The sequence below is a fragment of the Chlorocebus sabaeus genome, chromosome 27 (assembly GCF_047675955.1).
Source record: "Chlorocebus sabaeus isolate Y175 chromosome 27, mChlSab1.0.hap1, whole genome shotgun sequence".
NCBI lineage: Eukaryota > Metazoa > Chordata > Mammalia > Primates > Cercopithecidae > Chlorocebus > Chlorocebus sabaeus.
Genome location: NC_132930.1, coordinates 46,827,740 through 46,850,361, shown reverse-complemented (window position 1 = coordinate 46,850,361; position 22,622 = coordinate 46,827,740). Strand labels below are relative to the sequence as shown.

The 22,622-nt window shown below is 44.6% G+C and overlaps 1 protein-coding gene across 10 annotated transcripts in view; it reads left to right on the top strand.

Moving 5' to 3' along the window:
• ADD1 (adducin 1) overlaps positions 1-22,622 on the top strand; it is an 88,083-nt gene that overhangs the window by 43,024 nt on the left and 22,437 nt on the right. For 6 of the 10 annotated variants that reach the window (XM_073012558.1, XM_008018071.3, XM_008018075.3 and 3 more), the window contains 6 exons: positions 8,431-8,511; positions 9,074-9,223; positions 12,346-12,489; positions 12,595-12,693; positions 13,422-13,598; positions 19,519-19,863. In XM_073012558.1, the coding sequence (XP_072868659.1) occupies positions 8,431-8,511; positions 9,074-9,223; positions 12,346-12,489; positions 12,595-12,693; positions 13,422-13,598; positions 19,519-19,863 (996 nt within the window). The remainder of the gene's footprint in view (positions 1-8,430; positions 8,512-9,073; positions 9,224-12,345; positions 12,490-12,594; positions 12,694-13,421; positions 13,599-19,518; positions 19,864-22,622) is intronic. The other 4 variants (XM_008018073.3, XM_008018078.3, XM_037983153.2 and 1 more) reach the window with 1 other exon arrangement.

The window sequence follows — 22,622 nt, the reverse complement described above, 5'->3', positions numbered from 1 at the left end:
ATGGGGCTTAATACCAAGTAAAAAGAAATGCAAGTTACCTAAAATGTTTCCTATGTCTTATAAACTAGAACTAGAGAATCTTTAAGGAAGAAAGGTGTTGGTTTATTTTTACTATTATGGCATCCATTTCTTGTTTACAATCTAGGTATGGTACAGACGCTTAACAGAAAAGCAAATACTAATAGTATCAACAAAAAGTGACAGCAGGTCATTCTGCCCTTTAAAGAAGGTCATAGGGATTTTCTGCTAAAGGGATTTAAATTTGCTAGTAGGTGTTAGAAGTTTGGAGATGATTGTCTGAAGCAGATCTTTGTTTTAAGATTGCATTGGATTTGGAGAAGTGTTTGTGGGGACTGGGGTGAGGGGGACAAGACAGGGTGGCCCAGTTAGCACAGTGTACTGGGCTTCCTCTCTTGGTGGCTCTTAGCTGATGGCTTGGCCTGTCCATCCTGATGTCAGTGGAATACTGTCAAGGCTTCATACCCGCAGAACGTGGCTGGTGCTCGGTCAACTCCATTCTGGATTCCAGAGAATGCTAAGCTCCGAGGTGATGGTCTGGACCCACCTTTGTGACCAGTGCCCTGTGCTTCAGGGACGTGATAGTGGTCTCCTCTGGAGGTACTGAATTGGGTACTGCGTTGGTCTGCAACAGGAGAGTCTCATTCTTCATACACAGAGAAGGGGCAGTACATGTGTGGGAAGAGACACACATACGGAGAGCAGTGCTGGTCTGACGGGAAGGGACCACTGCAGAGGAAACTGACTTCAAAATGTCCTTCTCTATTTTTACTTGATGTTTGTAATTTTGCACTTTCTCCTTTTTGCTTTAGATTCAGAGAATTGAATGTTTTAAGTCTTTAAAATTAAAATATGTATTACTAGATCTGTTAAGCTTACAGTTGGAAATAAGTCTTAAAATAAGTAAAGAAGGAAGCATGATTATATTAATTCCAGCATTATTATTACTGTTTGTGAGACAGGGTTTCTCTGTCGCCCAGGCTGGAGTGCAGTGGTGGAATCTCAGCGCACTGCAGCCTCCACTGCCTCGGTTCAAGTGATCCTCCTGCCTCAGCCTCCCAAGTAGCTGGAACAGGTATGTGCCACCATGCGCAGGTGTGCACCACCATGCCACTGGCTAATTTCTGTGTTTTTAGTAGAGACGGGGTTTCGCCATGTTGGCCAGGCTGGTCTCAAACTCCTGGCCTCAAGTGATCTGCCTGCCTCGGCCTCCCGAAGTGCTGGGATTACAGGAGTGAGCTACTGTGCCCAGCCCAGCATTATTTGTAATAATGAAATTATTATTATTATTATTTTAGGCAGAGTCTCACTCTGTGGCCCAGGCTGGAGTGCTGTGGCATGATCTCGGCTCACTGCAACCTCCGCCTCCCGGGTTCAAGCAGTTCTCCTGTCTCGGGCTCCCAAGTAGCAGGGATTACAGGCACCTGCCACCACACCCGGCTAATTTTTTTGTATTTTTACTAGAGACAGCATTTCACCATGTTGGCCAAGCTGGTTTTGAACTCCTGACCTCAAGTGATCCACCCACCTTGGCCTCCCAAAGTGCTAGGGTTATAGGCGTGAGCCACTGCACCCAGCCAATAATGAAATATTTTAAGAGTCCTTAAGTATTCAGCAGTAGATAGGAGATGGCTCAGTTATTCAGTATCAATTTGAGAAAATGTTGTATACTATGAAAAACAATTAGAAAATTATGTAGAACAAGTGAGACATGAAAGGTATTAGAAATGAGAAAATATGAAATGTATACTGTTTACAACTATATGAAATATGTGCATATATATAATGACTGACCAAAAAAACAGCTCTTAATATTTTTTAAATGTGGAACCTGATGGCATGCTTCTAAAATTAAGATGGAAGAGCAGAAGGCCAAGAATAGCTAAGACACTCGGCCGGGTGCGGTGGCTCACGCCTGTAATCCCAGCACTTTGGGAGGCCGAGGCGGGTGGATCACGAGGTCAGGAGATCGAGACCATGCTCGCTAACTCAGTGAAACCCTGTCTCTACTAAAAATACAAAAAATTAGGCGTGGTGGCGGGCGCCTGTAGTCCCAGCTGCTTGGGAGGCTGAGGCAGCAGAATGGTGTGAATCTGGGAGGCGGAGCTTGCAGTGAGCCAAGATCGTGCCACTGTATTCCAGCCTGGGCAACAGAGTAAGACTCCGTCTTGGGAAAAAAAAAATAGCTAAGACACTCCTGAAGAACAGCTTGGCAAGGAGATTTTTCCTACCAGATGTCAAACTTAATATAAAGTGGTGGTAATTAATACAGTGTCCTTTGGGCAAAGGAAGATGCAGATGGATCAGTGGGACCGAATTGCATGCATTGAAACAGAAATGCTGGTGTTGGCATTGCAGCTCAGCGGAGTAGGGGACAGACTTGGCAATGATGGGTGTGGGGACGCTTGGGTAGAAAAGTCACAAGTGGAAATAATTATATGAGACTTCTATACTATACATAATCACAAAGCAATCCCAGTGAATTAAAGATTAAATGTGAAACGTAATACTTTAACAATTTTAGGACTAATACAGGTGGAAAATCACTGGCCTTGAACCTCTGGCCTAAGGAAAGATGTCTTGTGATGCAAAAATCACTTATAAAAGGAAAGATGGTTAAATTTGTCTACATTTAAAGTAAACAAAATTTTTCCTTATTAAAAGATACCATAGGCCAGGCGTGGTGGCTCACGCCTGTAATCTCAGCATTTTGGGAGGCTGAGGTGGGTGGATCACATGACGTTAGGAGTTCGAAACCAGCCTGGCCAACATGATGAAAACCTAACTCTACCAAAAAATACAAAAAAAATTAGTCAGGCATGGTGGCGTGCCTGTAGTCCCAGCTGCTGGGGAGGCTGAGACAGCAGAATTGCTTGAACCCTAGAGACAGAGGTTGTAGCGAGCTGAGATTGTGCCACTGCACTCCAGCCTGGGCGGCAGAGTGAGACCCTGTCTCAAAAAAAAAAAAAAGATAAAAGATACCATAAAGACAGTAATAATAAAGGCTGCAACCTGGAAGGTTTGTCCCACATGTAGCCAACAGAAGTTAGTATCTGGGGCTGGGTGCAGTGGCTCACGCCTATAATCTCTGCACTTTGGGAGACCAAGTTGGGCACATCACTTGAGGCCAGGAGTTTGAGACTAATTTGGCCAACATGTGAAACTCCATCTCTGCTAAAAATACAAAATTAACCAGGCATGGTGGCGCATGCCTGTAATCCCAGCTAGAGGCAGGCAGATCACGAGGTCAGAAGTTCGAGACTAGCCTGCCCAATATGGTGAAACCCTGTCCCTACTAAAAATACAAAAATTAGTGGGGTGTGGTGGCACGTGCCTGTAGTGCCAGCTACTCGGGAAACTGAGGCAGGAGAATCACCTGAACCCGGGAGGTGGTGGCTACAGGGAGCAGAGATCATGCCACTGACTCCAGCCTGGGTGACAGAGCGAGACTCCGTCTCAAAAAAATAAATAAATAAAAGAAATTATGTCTGGAATAGATAACTGTCAGTAAGAAAAAGACAAACCAGTATAAAATGGACAAAAGGCAAGAAAGGAGTTTCACAGAAGGGGAGATAAGAATGCCTTGTAAAAATATGAAAAGTTACTGAAATCATTTAGTAACCAGGAAATTATAAATTCATATCACAAATGTCATAGATACCAGATTTTTTTTTTTTTTTTTTTTGAGACAGAGTCTCATTCTGTCACACAGGCTGGAGTCAGTGGCATGATCTCTGCTCCCTGTAGCCACCACCTCCCGGGTTCAGGCGATTCTCCTGCCTCAGTTTCCCGAGTAGCTGGCACTACAGGCACGTGCCACCACACCCCACTAATTTTTGTATTTTTAGTAGGGACAGGGTTTCACCATATTGGGCAGGCTAGTCTCGAACTTCTGACCTCGTGATCTGCCTGCCTCGGCCTCCCAAAGCGCTGGGATTACAGGCGTCAGCCACTGCACCTGGTCCCAGACATCAGATTTTAATTTTTAAAAAAGATGGTTGTAGACGCACAGAACTATCATGTACTTAGTACTGGAGGACTGTATCTTCAATTAGGCTCTTTGGAAAATAACTTGGTGTTACCTCCTAGTTTATTATGCTAGAGAAACTTGAATATGTACAGTAGGAGACAGGCGCAAGAATGTTTATGGCAGCATAGTTTTTAATAGCAAAGACTGAAACCACACGCACTTATGGAAGAATAGATTCATAAATTTTAGTGTATTCATTGAGTGGATACTATACAGCAGTGAAAATAAATTACAGTCATGTTGGTCATAATCTGGAGGAATCACAAAAATAATGTTGAGAAAAAAGTCAGTGAAAAACATAGTATGATTTCAATTATGTAAAGTTAATAAGCAGGTAAAAATTAATAAATTGCTTAGGGATGACTGGGAAAACTGTAAAGAAAAAAGGGAATGCTTACTACATAATTCTGAATAGTGGTTACTTTTGGGTTATGAGGGAAGAGAAACAACTTCAGAGATAACTAGAATTATTTTATTTCTTTCTTTTTCTTTTTTTTTTTTGAGACGGAGTCTTGTTCTGTCGCCCAGGCTGGAGTGCAGTGGCGCGATCTCGGCTCTCTGCAAGCTCTGTCTTCCAGGTTCACACCATTCTCCTGCCTCAACCTCCTGAGTAGCTGGGAGTATAGGCGCCCGCCACCACACCCGGCTAATTTTTTTTGTATTTGTAGTAGAGACAGGGTTTCACCGTTTTAGCCAGGATGGTCTCCATCTCCTGACCACGTGATCCACCCTTCTCGGTCTCCCAAAGTGCTGGGATTACAGGCGTGAGCCACCGTGCCTGGCCACTAGAATTACTGTATTTCTTAAGCTAATTGATAGATACATGGATGTTTGACTTACACTTACATTGTCTTATGTCTTCTAAATACCCTTGTATGTGTGTTTTCAAAATAAAGGCTTTTAAAATAAGCAAAAAAAAAAAAAAATCTGAAACTTAATCTTTTCTTATTTTCATCCTTATTTTTCTTCATTCCAACCAGTATATACACAGATCCCTTGTTTTATGTTTTGTTTTGACTGAACTTAGGAATTAAGACAGCTGCTTACTTTTGTGTTAAATAGTTTAAAAGGTCAGCATGGGCCAGGTGCAGTGACTCCTGCGTGTAATCCCAGCACTTTGGGAGGCCAAGGCAGGAGGATCATTTGAGCTCAAAAGTTTGGGACCAACTTGGGCAACATAGTGAAACCCTGTCTCTATTTAAAAAAAAAGAAAAAAGAAAAAAGTCCGCATGCTTTTTAAGATAAAGGAGACCGGGCACAGTGGCTCATGCCTGTAATCCCAGCATTTTTGGAGGCCAGAAAAAGTGGGCACATCACTTGAGGCCATGAGTTTGAGACCAGCCTTGCCGACGTGGTGAAACCCTGTCTCTACTAAAAATACAGAAATTAGCTGGGCATGGTGTGCCTGTAATCCCAGCTACTCAGAGGCTGAGGCAGGAGAATCACTTGAACCCAGGAGGCAAAGGTTGCAGTGAGCTGATAACATGCCCCTGCACTCCAGGCGACAGAATGAGCTTTGTCTCAAAAACAAAAAAACAAAAAAAAGGGTAAAGGAGCTGACTTTAGGAAATAGAAAGCAAGGCTGACTCAGCTTTGCAAAGAAGTGGGTCATAGAGATTTATAGAGACTGAGTGTTGTAGTTCACTCTCCATGTAAATGACCCCAGCAATGATTTACTGTTGCTGCTCCCACTACCACTAATGATGGTAATAATGGGGAGATGCCATTTATTGCAAGCTTTATTATCGACATAGGCTCTTTTCATCCCCACTTAGTCATGAGGAAAACAGGGTGCCCAAAACACCATAGCCAGTTCTTGGCAGAGCTAGGATTTGAACCTAAATCTTAATCTGACTTTGGATTTTGTGCTCTTAACCCTATTATGCTCTACTAAGGCAATCAGGTGAGTTTAGCCTAAAGATCATATAAAGGGAGACAGGATAGATTCAGATGCCTGAAAATTAGATTGTAGAAGGGGGTTAGACTTTGTTATATACTAGAGGCAGTGGTGACAAACACAGGAAAACAGATTTCTTCTCAGTGCTAGAAAGAATGTTTTAATCCTTACGTCTGTCCAGCAGCTGTTTGTCACTGCTTCAGCACCCATGACATGGTGGGCTCTCATTGAGTAGGTGGCCATTTCTTTCTTGAATGAAGAAATGAGGGAGGCTGGAGTGAGCATCCCCATCACTGAAACTAGAACAAGCAGACCCTGGGTGTGCTTCGATTTGGGCCACTACAGAAGAGATCACTATGTGGGTTAGGAAGCTGGACTAAACACCTTAAGTCCTTTTCAACAAACACTCAGCTTCACCTATCTGACCCTAGTTAGGATCTGGGTTCCTTAACCCAGTAGTAAATGTGTTTGAACTTAATCTTTAGGAAGCCTTTTGAGCCTATACCAAAATCATTATAAAAACTAGATTGAATATTTTTGAGGGCAGGTCTCTTCTTTTTTACTGCTGTATTCCTAGTGTCTAGCATATGCTTAATGCATAGTGTAAACCAAATCTGAATTACTGTGGAAGAAAAACATACTGTATGAAGAGGCAAACCAATGAAGGCAATGAGGATGTGGTGTTGTAGAGACTTAAAAAATGGATTATGCTGGGCACAGTGGCTCACACCTCTAATCCTAGCATTTTGAGAGGCTGAGGCAGGAGGATTGCTTGAGCTCAGGAGTTCAAGACCAGCCTGGGCAACTAAGTGAGACCCCATCTCTACCAAAATAAAAATTTAAAAAATAGCCAGGCTTAATGACTTGTGCCTGTAGTCCCAGCTATTCAGGAGGCTGAGATGTGTGAATCGCTTGAGCCAGGAGGTTGAGGCTGCAGTGAGTGTGATTGTGCCACTGCATTACAGCCTGGGCAAGAGAGTGAGACCCCATCTCAAAAAAAAAACCAAAAAAAACAAAACGGCTCCAGCAGTAAGGAAGAGATTCCTGTCATTGTGATTTTTATGATTGTTCAACATCCTACAGGTTGGTTTTAATTATTTTATTTTATTTTATTTTATTGACATAGGGTCTTATCTGTCACCCAGGCTAGGGTGCAGTGGCACGATTATGACTCACTGCAACCTCTGCTTCTTGGGTTCCAAGTGATTCTCGTGCCTCAGCCACTTGACTGGCTAGGACTGCAGGCATCTGCCACCACACGCGGCTAAGTTGTATATATTTTTTTAGTAGAGACAGGGTTTTGCCATGTTGACCAGGCTGGTCCCAAACTCCTGGCCTCAAGTAATCCACCTGTCTTCGCCTCCCAAAGCGCTGGGATTACAGGCTTGAGCCACAGTGCCCAGCCTAGTTGTTAAATATTTTTAAAAATTCATTTTGTCGGCCGGGTGCGGTGGCTCAAGCCTGTAATCCCAGCACTTTGGGAGGCCGAGACAGGCGGATCATGAGGTCAGGAGATCGAGACCATCCTGGCTAACGAGGTGAAACCCCATCTTTACTAAAAATACAAAAAATTAGCCGGGCGTGGTGGCAGGCGCCTGTAGTCCCAGCTACCTAGGAGGCTGAGGCAGCAGAATGGCGTGAACCCGGGAGGCGGAACTTGCAGTGAGCTGAGATCGCGCCACTGCACTCCAGCCTGGGCCACAGAGCCAGACTCGGTCTCAAAAAAAAAAGAAAAAAAAAAATTCATTTTGTCAATGCCTACTGCAGCAAGGAGAAAAGAAAAGGACATTCTGTTTGACTTTTTAAAAGTAAGTTTTGGCCAGGCACAGGGGCTCATGCCTATAATCCCAGCACTTTGAGAGGCCAAGGCAGGTGGATCAATTGAGCCCAGGAGTTTTTGAGACCAGCCTGGCCAGCGTGGCAAAACCCTGTCTCTATACAAAATACAAAAATTAGCTGGTCATGGTGTTGTGTACTTGTAGTCCCAGCTACTCGGGAGGCTGAGGTGGGAGGATCACTTGATCCTGGGAGGCAGAAGTTGCAGTGAGCCATGATCACGCCACTGCACTCCAGCCTGGGCAACAGAGTGAGACCCTGTCTCCAAAAAAAAATGTTAGTTTTGGTTTTCATTGTTACATCCCTGAGGGTGAGACCTTTTTGTCTTTGACACTGGTAGCCACTAGAAAGTGCAGTAGAGTAACCCAGCAGTAATGTATTGACCTGTCAGAAGGCTAGTGTGGAACTGTTTTTTTTCCTGTATAAAGTCAGTTATCATGAATGTGAGCAAGAAGCACTTTATATATGTGATAAATTAGTACAATAGAATAATGGAAAGCTTCCAGTACACCTTAGCTTCGTGACAGGCATTGTGCATGAACACTTCCCTGCATAGCTCACTCTAAACAAACCTATGAGTTTGTAGCCTGAAAGAGATGCAAATAATTTCACTTGGATCTTTGAGCTAATTCAGTCATTTTCCCCACAGACCAGAGTGAACTCTGAGCAGGAACACTTCCTCATTGTACCTTTTGGGCTTCTTTACAGTGAAGTGACTGCATCCAGTTTGGTAAGAATGTCCTTCTCTTTGGCAGCTTGTATGTGCAGGTCATATTAGGTCATTTGACATCTTCAGATCAGCTAAATATATAAAACCCAAGAAACAAGAAAGAGCCTGTGTTTTATGTGATGTGTTCAGTTACAGAAAAACCTTTGAGAGAAGTTACTAATATTGTAACCTTGGGTTTCAATAGTTTCTAGTTAGGGTAATTTGAAGTCCTCTTGCGGTGGGGTACATTGGCTCACACCTGTAATTCCAGTACTTTGGGAGGTCAATGCGGGTGGATTACTTGAGTCCAGAAGTTCGAGACCAGTCTGGCCAACATGACAATACCCCAACTCTACAAAAAAATACAAAAATTAGCTGGGCATGGTGGTGCGCACCTGTAGTCCCAGCTACCTGGGAGGCTGAGGTGGGAGAATTGTTTGAACCTGGGAGGTGGAGGATGCAGTAAGCCGAGGTTGCACCACTGCACTCCAGCCTGGGTGACAGAGCCAGACCATATCAAAAAAAAAAAGAAAGAAAAATGAAGTCCTTTTGGTATTTAAATGTTTTGTTTTTTTATTTTCAGGTTAAGATCAATCTGCAAGGAGATGTAGTAGATCGTGGAAGCACTAATCTGGGAGTAAATCAAGCTGGTTTCACCTTACACTCTGCAATTTATGCTGCACGCCCGGATGTGAAGTGTGTTGTGCACATTCATACCCCAGCAGGGGCTGCGGTGAGTGGCTGCCCTGGTAGCATCTCAAGTTTTAAAGCTGCTTAGTGAAAGGCACTGCACATTTCCTCTGACTTGCCCTTCCTTGTTTATAGTCAGTAAAACTAATTTTGTTGAATATAAAATAATGGTTTATCACTAAGTGTGACTTTCTTAAAATAATTGTTTTTTCTTTGTAAGGGATCCGTATATCCCATTTAATTTTGAAAAACATGTAATAAGTCTGAAAATGCCTATTAGATTTAACAATTAGAAAATTATGGCTGGGCGTGGTGGCTCATGCCTGTAATCACATGGCTTTGGGATGCTGAGGTGAGAGGATTGCTGAGCCCAGGAGTTGGAGACCAGCCTGGGCAACATAGTGAGACCCCATCTGTACAAAAAAAATTAAAAAATTAACCAGGTGTGATGCATGCCTGTACTCCCAGCTACTTGGGAGGCTGAGGTGGGAAGATTTTGAACCAAGGAGGTTGAGGTTTCAGTGAGCTATGATTGTGCCACTGAACTCTAACCTGAGTGACAGTAAGACCTTGTCTCAAAAAAGTAAAATAACAGTAAACAAAACAAAGTTATAGAGACTTGAGGGAGAGGTAAGATTTCAGGGTGTCAAAGACTGTGGGGAAGTGCAAAATGACAGCAGTAATCAGGCACCTCATTCGAGAACAAGAATGGGAAAAGAAGGAGAGGGCAAGCTGGGGTGGTGGGTTCAGGGTGCTGTGGGCTCAGGGAAGGGTTTTTGGGGTGCAAGAAACTTGAACATGAGGACAGTCTGTGAGGATGAGCTGGGGAAAGGGAGAGGTTGAAGCCTAGAAACCAACCTGTCCAGCTCCCCACAGCCATCCAGCAGGACCCAGGCTGGATTGTGATGGGGAGAAGAAAAGGAGCAGCTGGGGGAAGAGACACAGGCAGTGCAGGCTGTTACGAGGCTTGGCTTCCAAGCTGCTCAGGAACCCTCCCCTCCCCCTTCTGGTATGAACAGGCCACCCTGACAAAGCCCCAGACCCCTCCGTGTGAAAGTGCACATGCAGGCTATCTGCTCAATGTCATGTGAAAGCACAGTACTTGAGAAATATGCTTTTTATCACCAATTCTGTGTAAGAACTTTTGGGGTTTATTGTACAACAGATGACCTTATTGATTCAGTAATGCTATATTTTAATTGATCTTGGGTTTTTTTTTGGAGATGGAGTCTTGCTCTGTCACGCAGGCTGAAGTGCAGTGGCGCACTCTCAGCTCACTGGAACCTCTGCCCCTCGGGTTCAAGCAATTCTCTTGCTTCAGCCTCCCAAGTAGCTGGGACTACAGGTGCACACCACCACGCCTGGCTAATTTTTGTAGTTTTAGTCAAGATGGGGTTTCATCATGTTGACCAGGCTGGTCTCGAACTCCAGACCTCAAGTGATCTGCCCACCTTGGCCTCCCAAAGTGCTGGGATTAGAGGCGTGAACCACCACGCCCAACCTGATCTTGATGTTTTAATGTCATGTGTGTTGGATTATTTGGATGAATATTACCTCTGGTTTGTTTCACTCTGAACATAAGGTTCTTATGTCAACATCGTGGTTTAATAGATACATCATTGTGTGAATGATGTGATTTTTTTTTCCTGGAAGAATGCATGTCACTCCAACCACTAAAATGTTTATGGATTTTTAAGAAGTATTAAAGGTACTTTTGACAGTATGGTTATGAACAGCTATCATGTAATGTGTTTTTGTTTGTTTTTTTGAGACAGGATCTCACTCTGTCTCCCAGTCTGGAGTGCAGTGACACGATCTTGGCTTACTGCAACTTCCACCTCCTGGGTTCTAAACGATTCTCCCACCTCAGTCTCCTGAGTAGCTGGGACTACAGGCACGTGCCACTTCACCTGGCTAATGTTTGTATTTTTTGGTAGAGATGGGGTTTCACTATGTTGAGCAGGCTGGTCTTGAACTCCTGGCTTCAAGTGATCTGCCCGCCTTGGCTCCCAAATTACTGGGTTTATGGGCACGAGCCACTGCGCCCAGCCTGTTTTTAAAATTATCAAAATAATTTTGCTTGGTAAGGAAATTTCTTGTATGAGAGCTGATACTATGGAAGGAGTTAAATGTGGTATTGTCTTTTTAGATGAACTTTTCTGTATGGAATTGTTGTACCTAAAGATAGTTTTTGAATCTTTGGAGCCTGTTACTTTAGGGTCATAATGTTGCTGTGTATAGGTCTTGTCTTTAGAAGACCTTCAAAAATGGCATATTCTGAGGCCACTCTGGGGAATTTTAGGAAACTTAAAGACTCTATGAACACTTAGATTTTTCTCTTTGAGAGTCAGTTTTACTTAAATACATGTAGAGAAATTATATAAAAATTGTATATATATAATTATATATATACAAACTTGTATAAATTTGCTTTCATCTAATTCTTAGGTGTTTTAATGTTATCTACAACTTAAGATAAAAAGTACACAAAACTTAGAGCACTTGGGAAACCTCCTCCTCCTTTTTTTTTTTTTTTTTTTTAAGAGATGAGGGTCTCATATGTTGCCCAGGCTGGCTTTGAATTCCTGCGTTCAGGATTCCTCCTGCTTCAGCCTCTTGAGTAGCCTCTTGACTACAGATGCATGCCATCACATCTGGCTAATTTAAAAATATTATTTGTAGAGGCGGGGGTCTCCCTTTGTTGCCCAGGCTGACCTCGAACTTCCGGGCTCAAGTAATCCACCTGCCGTAGCCTCTTGAATGTTGAGATTACAGGTGTGAGCCACCATACCTGACGGGAAGCCTTCTTTTTGAAATGTACTGAGTCCTCAGAGGAGTCTGTGGTCTGCTCCTTGCACTAGATGCAGTGCTCATTGTATAATTAAATCTAGGTTTACACAGCACTTATAATCAGTGGGAAAAAGTCTAGAAAGATGTGGATTTTCTTTTGAAGCTCTCCTAGTTTAAGGATAATTTTGTTTTTAAGTGTGAATTGTTAGCACTGGAAGTCAAGTTTGTCTTAAGTTCATAGATTGATTTGTTTTCAAGAAGAGAACAAAAACACTTCCCTTCCTATTTTATTTCTGCGAGGACAGCATTTACCATATCACTGGTCATTGTGTAACCCCAGCTTTTCCTTCTTCATGGCGACCATTTGGTCTCTAGGTCTCTGCGATGAAATGTGGCCTCTTGCCAATCTCCCCGGAGGCACTTTCCCTTGGAGAAGTGGCTTATCATGACTACCATGGCATTCTGGTTGATGAAGAGGAAAAAGTTTTAATTCAGAAAAATCTGGGGCCTAAAAGCAAGGTCAGTAGGCGTCTAATCTGGTATTTAAAGTACAGCAGAAAGAAGAATAAAGCAAAGGACCAGTCTTCTTGTCCAGCTCCATAGAGCATTCCTGCTTCCCCTCAGGTTCTTATTCTCCGGAACCATGGGCTCGTGTCAGTTGGAGAGAGCGTTGAGGAGGCCTTCTATTACATCCATAACCTTGTGGTTGCCTGTGAGATCCAGGTAGGGGACAGCCATTCCAATCACTCTGCAGTTTATTTAGATGTGTCTGGGGTTCACATAGATTTTTTTGATACTTATCGAGTAGGAGAGGAGTCTTTGAGCAATCTCTTTGCCAAAGATAAGCTCATGGATTTGGGACTTGATCAGGAGAAATGCTGTTTCACCGATTGAAGTTGGCAAAGGATTACTGGACTTTTCATTTCTAATTTTTAAATTTTCAAATGTGTCAGTCACCACCGTTTATGGAGTACTGGTGTGTACCAGGCCTGGCATCAGGTGCTTAGCGTGTGTCATCTCGTACGTGATGTCATGTGACCCCCCCACAGTCCTCTTTGAAAAAGCAGGCATAAAGAAGTAGAGACTCAGAGAGTTGCCTGCAGCTTACAGCTGTGAGTTCCCCTCTGCTCTGTCAGCCCTTAGTTCATGTTCTCCCCTTTGCTTCTTGACTTATGTCTGTGGCGTAGTGAGGTCCCAAGTCCTTTGTAGGATCCTGAAAGGTGCTGTGTTTTCTCATTTCTCTGCCAACTTTGGTGCCCAATATTTTTGTCATGCTAAAGAAATACATCTGAAAGTAAGCTTGTGATCAGTCTATCACTATGCATTCTACATTTTCTATTCTTACACTCTAGAGATTTGGTTTCTTTTGAAATCTGCATTTTTATTCAAGTCATCTGACCCTCTTGATCTCAGTAAGGAACTCAAGCCATGCTGTGTGTGTTTTGGAAAAGGTTCGAACTCTGGCCAGTGCAGGAGGACCAGACAACTTAGTCCTGCTGAATCCTGAGAAGTACAAAGCCAAGTCCCGTTCCCCAGGGTCTCCTGTAGGAGAAGGCACTGGATCGCTTCCCAAGTGGCAGATTGGTGAGCAGGAATTTGAAGCCCTCATGCGGATGCTTGATAATCTGGTAAGAGTGGTGCCACTACTTGATGATAAACCTTATGTCTAAAAGCACCAGTGTTGGTGTTCTTGTAGCAAGTGAGATTGCTGTCTTTATGCAGTATCTGAATATTTTCACCCTCAAAGTCATGAAGAAGCAGTAAATTACAATAAAATATAGAGGTGAAGGGTTCCTGGTATTGTTTTTTTTTTTTTTTTTTTTTTTTTTTTGAGACAGAGTCTTGCTCTGTCGCCCAGGCTGGAGTGCAGTGGCGTGATCTCGGCTCACTGCAAGCTCCGCCTCTCAGGTTCACGCCATTCTCCTGCCTCAGCCTGCCGAGTAGCTGGGACTACAGCTGCCCACCACCATGCCTGGCTAATTTTTTGTATTTTTAGTAGAGACGGGGTTTCACCGTGTTAGCCAGGATGGTTTTGGATCTCCTGACCTCATGATCCGCCCGCCTCAGCCTCCCAAAGTGCTGGGATTACAGGCGTGAGCCACCGCGCCCGGCCTATTGTTTTATTTTTTAAAGATAACCTTTGTGTTTGGACTCAGTGGGGACAAGAGCACAGAGAATGCATAGGCTGCTGGATGACCAGCTGCATCAGCTCAGTCCCCGCCGTCCCACAAGCAAGCGAGAAAGGTGGCGCTTTTGAAATAGGTCAGTCAGGTACTTAGGCTTTTGCCTTAACAGCAGGTCCTGGCTGTTTGGGGCCTGATGACTGTGTTACATGGGTATCCACTCCCCGTCCACAGTGTGGGAGCTCCTGAGCTGCTTATTGCAGGGACAGAACCCGGCATGGTCCAGAGGGCAGGCCCATGGGGCCTCCAGCACACAAGGAAAGTGAGCCCACACTGTGATAGGAGGACACGCAGGATGTGTTCTGTGTTATAGGGTTGCTGTGAAGAATTTCATTCTTTTGCAAGGACTGGAGAGAAAATTTTATGTGGAAGGTAGCCCTTGGAAATGATCTCAAAGAATAGGTAGGATCTTAGCCTGAGTTTGAAAGCCTGGGGAAAAAAAAAAGGATGACAGCATGAAGAGGCCACAGCACAGCTGCAGACAATGGGAGTGGGGAGATGGGAACATGCACCGTACGGTGCACCTTTCAGGTTCATCTTGACTTTGTCAGGATCGTTACTCAGTTCCTAGAGCTGTATTAGAACACTGCCCTTGGGGTCTTAGTCCTGCAGCCACATCATCAGACACAGGGCTCTGGAGCAGATCCCTTCCATGCTGCACATCAGACCTCTTAGATGGGGGTCACAGTGGTCCATCCTAACACCACGTGACCTCAAGAGGTGTAGATGTGAGGACATGTCAGTGTGGGGAAAGAAGGCCTCAGAGGGGCCAGTGTCCTTGTATGCTGCCAGCCAGTACTGGACAGGATCACAGATCACAGATGAGATGGGTGGCTTCAGGAGGCAGGAAGTTTAACTGTCCTGAAGGTTTGGAATAAAGAGAATTCATAGGTGTGATTCAGGCTATGTTAAATGTTCTTACTGAAATTCTTTGCACTCGTGATGAATATTGTCCGCTAGAAGGGAAAAACTGAGGGTTTTCTGCCTGGGCGCAAGAGTTAATCAGTGGAGTAGACTCAATCGGTGACAGAGGAACAGAGAAGGCAGAGTCTAGCGTAACTTTTCAAAGTTCATATAATCAGTAAGATTGATTACATTAATTGACTGTCTACTATTGAGTCATGAATGGGACACAGTTCTTGCCCTCAGGAGTTTATGACCTAATAAGAGAGATGCACAAATGAATCCCAAATAAGCCCTGCCCCTGTGATCTGTGCAGTCATAGGCATGATGAGAGCTTGCAGGCAGAGGTGGGTGCTGATTGGTCAAGGAAGTAGGAAGAGGAGCAAGAACTCACGAAGAAGGCTGAAGAAGCACTTAGAGTTGGGTGGCCAGCCAGGGTAGTGAAGCTGCAGGAACTCACAGCTGGAGAAAGCTTGAGAGCGGGGCAGCCATGGCCCAGGTGTGTGTCAGGAGCCAGGTCATTCAGCATGGCTGTACAAGGTGAGGAGGGCTGGGGTTGGCCCAGTCACACAGCCCCTGCCTCCTGGTAAATACAGCAACATTTCGCTGCTCTTCTACTTAAAGTCAGTGTAAGGAAGGGGAGAGAGGGGTTCAGAATGTACGGCAGCCACCAGAGACTGCGCTGAAAGCACATCCTAGAGGGGAAGGTCAAAATCGGGCAGAAACTCTGATTTGGTAGGGAAGGAAGAGAAGGATGAATGATTAATAAGTAAAACATTCATTACAAAAAGCATGATGAATGTTTATTCAGTGTCCTTAATGTGTACAGATTGTTTTAATATTAGAAGGCCACATAATTTATGAGAAATAAACTAGACAGGAATCACTAATCATAGTCCATGTTTTAATTTAGCATTGGGATTGGCATGTATGTTGTTTGCTAATAACTAAGTAGAGAATAGTTGCCAATTTCCACACTATAATATATATTGCAGCTGAGCACAGTGGCTCACGCCTGTGATCCCAGCACTTCAGGAGACTGAGATGGGAGACCAGGAGCTTAAGACCAGCCGGGGCAACATAGCGAGACTCCTCTCCACAAAAAATAAAAAAATTTCAAAAAGAGAGATATATTTTATTTCAACTTCTACAGTTAGAAAAAAATGCTAAATTGTTCCCCCCGCAAAAGAAAGTCAAGATAGAATTTCAGTTTCTCAAAGAAGGAGCAAATCCATATATATTTCTTTCTTTCTTTCTTTTTTTGGTAGAGACAGGATCTCATGATCTTGCCTAGGCTGGTGTTGAACTCCTGGGCTCAAGCAGTCCTCCCACCTCAGCCTCCCAAAGTGCTGGGATTATGGGTGCAAACTACCATGCCTGACCCAAATCCATGTTTTTAACTACAAGCCAGATAGTAGTTCTGAGGTCTGAGTATTACTTCTGATTTTGGTTTAACAGCGTTTAAAGGGGAAGAATAAAGAAAAATCCATATGGTGTCAGGAAAAAATGATATTGATGAGTCCTGGGTGGTTTATTCTGAAGTTATGGCGATTACTGAGTCCTGGCTCCTTTTAAGCAAGAGGAAACTTGAATTAATAGGAACTATGTTTTTTTTGCAGATAGTCTTTATGGCAGAGTCATTATCTTTTATTATTCCTCAACAAAGCATGCTCAGAAATGGGAAAATTGCCAGTACAGACATTTACCTTATCTTTCTGAGGATAATTATGAAAATAAAACCCAAAACAACTCCATTAGTGATTGTTATTACCTTTTTAAAAAAACGTAGGCCAGGCATGGTGGCTCATGCCTGTCATCCCAGCACTTTGGGATGTCAAGGCAGGCGGATCACCTCAGGCCAGGAGTTCAAGACCAGCCTGGCCAACATGGTGAAACCCCTTCTTTACAAAAATTAGCCAGGTGTGGTAGAGGGTGTCTGTAATCCCAGCTACTCAGGAGGCTGAGGTAGAAGAATCGCTTGAACTCGGGAGGCAGAGGTTGCAATGAGCCAAGGTTGAGCCACAACACTCCAACCTGGGTGACAGAGTGAGACTCCATCTCAAAAGACTCCATCTCAAAAGAAAAAATTAAATAAATAAATAAAATTATGGGGGACTGGGCATGGTGGCTCATGTCTGTAATCCCAGCACTTTGGGAGGCCGGGGCAGGCAGCTCATGAGGTCAGGAGATCGAGACCGTCCTAGCTAACACAGTGAAACTCCATCTCTTCTAAAAATGCAAAAAATTAGCTGGGTGTGGTAGCACGTGTCTGTAATCCCAGCGACTCGGGAGGCTGAGGCAGGAGAATTGCTTGAACCCGGGAGGTGGAGGTTGCAGTGAGCCAAGATGGCGCCACTGCACTCCAGCCTGGGCAACAGAGTAAGACTCTGTCTTGAAAAAAAAATTAAATTAAAAATAATTTAAAAAATATATTGAAAGAGTGATTAGTAATGAAGGTGGCCCCCCAAAAAGAGCAGAGGGGAGAGAGAATTCTGAATTGAGAGGTATGTTTCTAGAGTAGCACAGCCAGCAGGGCACAGGCCACTGAAGTTTCTTGTATGTCTGGCCCCATGTAGTCCTTCCAAGTCCTAATTCTCTTGTGATGTATTGTGAAGATGCTGTGAGTGACTTGGTTCAGGTGCGAATCTGTCAGGTTGTTTGGCAGACAGCTCTTCGGCATCCCCTGTATTACCTGTCTGTGCTGTGCAACAAATCACTATAGACCTGGCGGCTTTGAGCAGCAGCCATTTATTTCCCAGCTTCTGTGGGGCAGGAGTCCAGGCACAGCGAACTCAACCTAGGGTCTCATAAAGGCTGCCTTCAGGGTGTTGGCTAGGGCTGGTTCTCATCATGAGACTTGACTCAGAGGATCCACATCCAGGCTCTTCTAGACTGGGGACAGAATTCCTTTTCTTAGGGCTGAAGCATTCTTGGCAGCTTTGCTTCTTCAGATCCAGCAGTGGAGACAGAGACTGTTATAAGACAGGTGCTACACTCTTCTGTGATACAGCCCGTCATCACCTTTTGTGAATTCCACTACTTAGAAGCAAGTCAGACATCTCACCCATGCTCAAGGTGGGAGGGGATTATAGGAGCTGGGGGCCTGGGGCCACTATGAAGTCTGTCTGTCACACTTAACAAGTGCTAAGCACTGGCCAGGAGACATGCAGAGGACACCGTCCTTGCCCTTAGAGATGCTGTCTGTGGGAGGACTCTGCAGACGAGTTGGTCCAGTAGAGGCGTGAAGTAAGTGGGGCCGTCTTTTACCACAGAGCACATGGTTATGAGGCAGAGCTGGAGGTGAATTTGAATGTTGTTGTATTCAGATGTAAAGTAATTTTGCTGAGAACCAGTTGTCATGAGTATACTTATTTACCTTACTTACCTAAAGATTATCACAGTATTTAAACTGTAACTTAAGAGGTAAAAATCTATTAAGTAGGTTGATGAATATAACCTGCACAGGAGCTGGCAGCACATAAGCCCTGTTTGGGTGTTCAACTTTAATTTTTTGCTGAAATATGTAAGCAAGAGAGTGCACCTACCGCAAGTGTTCAGTTTGTTAATTTTTAAAAACTGAACCCTCTGTATAACCAGCAGTCAATAAAAGCAACGGTAGCAGCACCTCAGAACACCCCCAGCACCTCCTTTAGTTCACTTGTCCCATCCCAGGGGTGACAACTGTCCTGTCTCCCAGGACAACCAAAACAAAGGTTGTTTTGCATCTTCTGCACTTTGTTTGTTTGTTTGTTTGTTTGTTTGTTTTGAGATGGAGTCTTGCTCTTTCGCCCAGGCTGGAGTGCAGTGGCCGGATCTCAGCTCACTGCAAGCTCTGCCTCCCGGGTTCAGGCCATTCTCCTGCCTCAGCCTCCCGAGTAGCTGGGACTACAGGCGCCCGCCACCTCGTCCGGCTTGTTTTTTTGTTATTTTTAAGTAGAGACGGGGTTTCACCTTGTTAGCCAGGATGGTCTCAATCTCCTGACCTCGTGATCCGCCCGTCTCAGCCTCCCAAAGTGCTGGGATTACAGGCTTGAGCCACCGCGCCCGGCCTGCATCTTCTGCACTTTTAATGAATGGAGTTACATGGTCTATGTTCTTTGCAGATTGGTCTCTCTCACTCAGCTTTGCCTTCAGGAGAGTCATCCATGTGGTTGGTTTAGAGCACATTGTGTCTCTCTAGGCCATCTTATGAAGACAGTACACTATCCATCTCCTATATGGATGGACTTTCGGGTTGTTTCCAACTGTGGTTTACGAGGAGTAGGGTTGCTCTTCACATTTTAGTACCTGGCGTTTTGGTGAACACGTTTGCTTCTGTTGGGTATAAAATTAGGAGTGGAATTGCTGAGTCATAAGGGTATGCATGTGTTCAACTTTTGTGGATATTTCCATGATTTTCCAAAGTGAAACCCTGTTTTGAGATCTGGAATATTGACTGTCTTTCACTCTCCTTGGACCCTAGGGCTACAGAACTGGCTACCCTTATCGATACCCTGCTCTGAGAGAGAAGTCTAAAAAATACAGCGATGTGGAGGTTCCTGCTAGTGTCACAGGTTACTCCTTTGCTAGTGATGGTGATTCGGGCACTTGCTCCCCTCTCAGACACAGTTTTCAGAAGCAGCAGCGGGAGAAGACAAGATGGCTGAACTCTGGCCGGGGCGATGAAGCTTCCGAGGAGGGGCAGAATGGAAGCAGTCCCAAGTCGAAGACTAAGGTGTGGACGAACATTACACACGATCACGTGAAACCCTTGCTGCAGTCTCTCTCGTCCGGTGTCTGCGTGCCAAGCTGTATTACCAACTGCTTGGTCTGTGCCTACCTTACTGTTCATAGTTAGATGACGTAGAGCAAGTTGGGTAGCTGGGGCTTCGGAGGCTTTGGGAATCCAGCCTTTCTGACCCAGGTGTAAAGCGAACCTTCCTTATTCACTTTCTTGTAGTCTGAACCTAAGTCCACTGAATGCATTACTCAAATCCGGGTAATACTATCTGCTTGAAACTGCTTAAGATGTAATGTGACTCCGCAGTAGTTCCCGTGTATCTCCGTATATAGCAGAAATACAAAATAGTGTATGTGTATTAACCTACAAATAGGAGCTCTTCTGATTTAATTCAAATTGTATTCAGGGACTCTTAATATTTCATGCACAAAAAGACACTGTAGTCCTAAACCTGATATTTTAGTGTTGTGGACTCTAGTGGTTTCAAGTCACTAAAGTTTCTTCTTTAAGTCTTCAGTGTTTTCTTAAGCAGTTTTCCCTCGTGACTCCCTGGCGTGTTCTCTGCTGACCCTTGTCCCCTGCCCTTAGTGTTACTCCCCTGCTTTCTATCCCAAAGCCTCCGAATGCACACCCCCAGCTGCCCTCTGCATGGACTGTTGCATGTGAGTAGACGGCCATAGTAGTGAGTCATCTTCTGACTCCTGCTGGGTGCGGCATGACCCAAGTGCAGCGCAGGCCATCTGCAGGCACCAGCGACAGACGCTGCAAGGGTGCTTCGTTTCAGCGGTAATGCCGCTCAGTTACGTTTGCCCTGAGAGGTGCTCCCATGTTGTGGTGCTGAGACCTCCTCTGAAGATCGGTCTTTACTCCTCCCGTAACCTACCTCTAACAGTCCACCCAGCTCTGCTTTATTTTTTTTTTTTATTTTTTATTTTTTTTTTTTTTTGAGACGGAGTCTTGCTCTGTCGCCCAGGCTGGAGTGCAGTGGCCGGATCTCAGCTCACTGCAAGCTCCGCCTCCCGGGTTCACGCCATTCTCCCGCCTCAGCCTCCCGAGTAGCTGGGACTACAGGCGTCCGCCACATCGCCCGGCTAGTTTTTTGTATTTTTTTAGTAGAGACGGGGTTTCATCGTGTTAGCCAGGATGGTCTCGATCTCCTGACCTCGTGATCCGCCCGTCTCGGCCTCCCAAAGTGCTGGGATTACAGGCTTGAGCCACCGCGCCCGGCCCCAGCTCTGCTTTAAACTGTAGAAGAGGCCCATTTACAGAAGCCCCTGGAATGGAGGAGACAGAGGCTGAAGCAGACTCATCTATGCATGACTAGTTCATTAGGAGTTCAGTTGAAGTTAGATTCGATGCTCCTAAAACCTGGGCAACCAAATACATAAAGCGGGGCTTTCTTTTCGCCTTCTAACAGTGCTTTACTTTATAGATTTATTTAAAGAAAAAAGTTGTATCTTCCCCAGGTGGTCCTGGTGTTTTCCTGATGCAGTTGGTGAGAAGCCTCTGTGCTCCTGAGCGGCCATGGCACCTGGGCAGGGACCCTGTGTGGCCGTGGGGCTCCGAGCGTGGGAGTGCGTCTCTCCTCTTCTCTCCTCCCTCCTTGTCTCCTTTCCCCCCCTTCCTGTCTTCCCCTTTTCTTTCATTTGTTTATTTTTTAGTTCTTTCACTTGTTAAAGGAAGTGGGCCTTATTAAAAAAAAAAACCCAAAACACCTTTCTGTGGCTGATGTGAAGCATAATGCTGAGTTGTCATGAGGAATTTCCCCAAGTGTTCAGGCAGCAGCGCGAGCTTTATTTACCATTAGCTTGCAAAAGAACGAAGTCACTTTAGGCCTCTTAGTCAATGTGTACATCCAAGGGGAGGCCTTGCTCCGCATTTAAATTTGTTTCTTATTGTTCTGGAGGGATACAGATTCCATGCAGTGCTCCCAGGTTGGTATCTTTTCATTTATAATGACTGTTGTTACTTTTTCAAATGTGTTCGAGTTTCTGAGGTTGCTGTTTGAATGTTTTGACTGAAAATTATTTTTAATAAAACGCTGGAGTTGTTTTTATCTGAGAAGATAACCATCAGTGAGTACCCACAGCTCCATGCCCATTCCACACTCCTCGCAGTGGCTCAGCATTTGACGGTTTTGTTGCTTTTTTTAAAGTTGTATGGTTTATGGCTATCTTACTGCCTCTCGAAAGTATTCTGAAAGGCATAACATTTGCTCTCGAAGATGGGCTTGTTTTAATGTGCAGTGCCTACTCATGCCTTAGAATTTGATGAAAAATCTCACATTTGATTGGAGATCCAAAAAAAAATTATGAGTGGAAGACTGAGCATGCTGACGAGATGCACTGATACTAAAACAGCCTTTAAATATTAAGGACTCATGAAGTGCTTCAAGTTTGTTTGGGATATTTTTGTAACACTCAAAAATATTAAGTTATATAAAATATTCGACATCACCAAACTCTTCTTCCAGGTAGCTACTGTGTAAGTGTCCATACAGTAATTTTCTTGGGTTGAAATAGTTACGCAGACAGTGCGTTCTGATGCTGTCATTTATTTTAACACAAAACTTTGGTGATGCCCGCTCTTGCCTCACGGTGCAGGCTTCTCCCTACCCCCGGGTGGCAGCATCACATTGCTTTTCATGACCCTGTCATCTCATGCTTCCAGTTGGCTTTGGTGTTGGATGATTTTCAGAGCGGTGAACCAATGGCCTCTGAGGGGCCTCCCCTGCTGGTCCCAGGGTTATGGGGCTCAGCTGTGTCGTCAGCCTACCTTGTGACCCAGATTCAGCTGGGCTTTCCAGATGGTCCTTTTCCATCAGTCATGACTTTGACTTCCACTAT